This window comes from Phaethon lepturus, unplaced genomic scaffold, assembly GCF_000687285.1.
Source record: "Phaethon lepturus isolate BGI_N335 unplaced genomic scaffold, ASM68728v1 scaffold33675, whole genome shotgun sequence".
In the NCBI taxonomy this organism is placed as follows: Eukaryota; Metazoa; Chordata; class Aves; order Phaethontiformes; family Phaethontidae; genus Phaethon; species Phaethon lepturus.
Window position 1 is genome coordinate 1 of NW_010541842.1, and position 2500 is coordinate 2500.

The following is a 2500-nucleotide window of genomic DNA, read 5'->3' on the forward strand; positions in this document are numbered from 1 at the left end:
ATATATAAAAAAAAAAAATGAAATGCCTTGGCTTGGCCACTCTCTGGATAACAGGCAAACTCTTTTGTGTTGGACTTTTGTTACGAATTGCGCAGTCCAATTTTTTTTTTCTCTATCTGAGATTGTATTATGGCATAAACAGATCAATTTATTATATTCATTTTTACGTCCAGCCTCCAGAGTCACCCCTCCTTTTATCCAGTAGCTCACAATATAGGAAATCAAAACAATGCAAGTATTTGATTTTGTAGTAAATATGAATCTATATGATGATGTGTTACCAAAAATAGACACTTACTGCCATAAGGAGAGTTAGCTGAGGAGCCATTAAGAAATCCAGGGGAACCTGGTACACCTAGATTGGGCATGCCGGCATTGCCATATCCATTCATGCTATTGCTGACTGTGTTGTAATTGGACTGCTGAGGAGTACTGCTGGGAACATATCCTCGCGGGGAAACACTGCTTGTGTTGCGACTGTAACCTACTGTGTTAGAAACCCCCCCACCCCAAAAAAATAATGTTATTTTATAATATAGACTTAGGGCTGGGGGGTTTCCTCATGCAGCACATATTACACAGTTTTAATTGATTGCACAGCTTTGCTCTAAGTTGTCTCTTACTGCCCTATCAACTCTTGCAGTTTGAGATAACCTTATCACGCCAACCCTACTTAAATCATCTGCGAGCACTCTGTGTTGTCTCTCCTCTTAGCACAGACAGCCAACAAAAGCTCTCTTCGATCCGGCTGTGTCAGGTGCCTTCACGTTTGTCTTTAGGAGCAATTATCAACAGGCTCGAGTCCCGCTTTGTACCAACACACTGAATGAACTTTCAGCCTCTCCAGACCTTCAAATGCCATAGCTGACAAGAAAAACTTTTTTGTTGCAGTGATTTACTTTAAAAGGCTGTTTTGGGGTATTCATTTTGTGACTGATATTTTTATATTACCAATAAGCTCATACTTTTGTAAGGTGTAGCCATCGGTGAAAACTAATTCAAGATCAAGTACAGAATTTTATAAGGCTTATTAGCTTGGAAAAGCATTAAAAGACAATCTTTTTAGAAGAGGAAACATAGCGGAATCGGGATTTTAAACAACAATTTGTTCCTATCTGGGCAATCAATTTAATAATTATGTTGCAAGCAAAAAATATGGGTTTGAACATATCTAATAATCCTGTTTCCCTCCTTCCATTAGTATCAAAATTAATTTTAAATGCAATATGCTACATGCATTTTCAATTACAACAGGTAAATTAAATCAACTTTTACTTTTATTAGTAACATATATGTCACACATGCCTATAAACAAAGTATTTTAAAATCACAGACATCAAATTAGATTTATCTGTGTAAATATTCCAAAACCGGGTGGAGATACCTAGACATAATTATTTTATAAAAAACGTTGTATATTTACTGTGAATAATAAACAGCTTTCTACACTTTGCCAATTTTTTTTTTTTTTTTTTGTCCACTGGAGATGCTTTATGATAACAGTAAACGAAAGAACAGGAAGAATTAAATATTAAGAGAAAGTTAAAGACGGCATTTCATTACACGATCAGTCATATGACTACGGGGAAAAAAAGAAGTAGAACACAGCGGTGACATCAGCTCGTATTAATAGGCACTGGCCAAAAGCAGTCAACAGCGTGACGGATTAACTCTTGAAACCCCACATACCTTGGTCGTTGGCTTGCGATGTTTCGGAAACGTTAACGGCGAGCTGGCTGCTGAAGGAGTTCACCCCCATCATGCCAGTGTGAGCAGGAGTGTTGGCGAGAGTGGGGATCTGGTTGTGGTTGCGTGGCACACTGTATAGCGCTTCAGCAATGTCGGCTGCTCGTTTCAGGATTATTTCCTGTGAAAGAGACAAAATGAGCACTGACGACTAAGAAACCGATCTGCGCAAATATTCCAAGTCGCAATAACGTTAGAATTTACAGAAGACTCGTGTGAAATTATAGGTAGGGTGGGGACCTTGCTGCTTGCTCCAGCTGCACCTTCTGTTTTCCTTCCTGCGCACCGGAGCGCTATGCAGTTTCACATCCACACAGTGAGTATAAAGAAATAAAGAAATTAACATAAAATTACAGTTTGGCCCCGAAAGTCCTGCGAAAATTGTAACATACACTTTATTCATCCAGGGCAGTAGATGCATTTTCAGCAGTTTGCAAAATACAGTATGTTCTACCCGCTCTGTTTAGCAGATTTCTTTAGGACTTGCCATTAGTCACTGTATATTTTGGCCTGGGTTCAAGGTTATTCTCTCGCCTTAATGATGGCTTATGCTTTTGGCACCTTACACGTAATTGCCATTTCTGACAGGCAAACTAGCCATGAGGAGGGAACGGGAAGGTGAAGCGTTTCCCTTAGAGCAGGGCAGCACGTCAGACTGCCCTCGAGGCGGCTGGCGCAGCCGGGCTGCGTACAAAGGGAACGCGCCGCTGCTCTGCCAGCCGGGCAACCAGCAGCTATTGGGTTGCCGGCGTAG

The 2500-nt window shown here is 40.6% G+C and overlaps 1 protein-coding gene across 1 annotated transcript in view; it reads right to left on the reverse strand.

Annotated features, from left to right (window-relative positions):
• Positions 1 to 298: 298 nt before the first annotated feature.
• LOC104621380 (transcription factor COE3) overlaps positions 299 to 2500 on the reverse strand; it is a gene marked incomplete at its 3' end in the record, with an annotated part of 36103 nt that continues 33901 nt past the window's right edge. Inside the window, exons 7-8 of the mRNA XM_010287847.1 lie at positions 1690 to 1867; positions 299 to 487 (exon numbers count right to left, since the gene is read on the reverse strand). Coding sequence (XP_010286149.1) covers positions 299 to 487; positions 1690 to 1867 — 367 coding nt within the window. The remainder of the gene's footprint in view (positions 488 to 1689; positions 1868 to 2500) is intronic.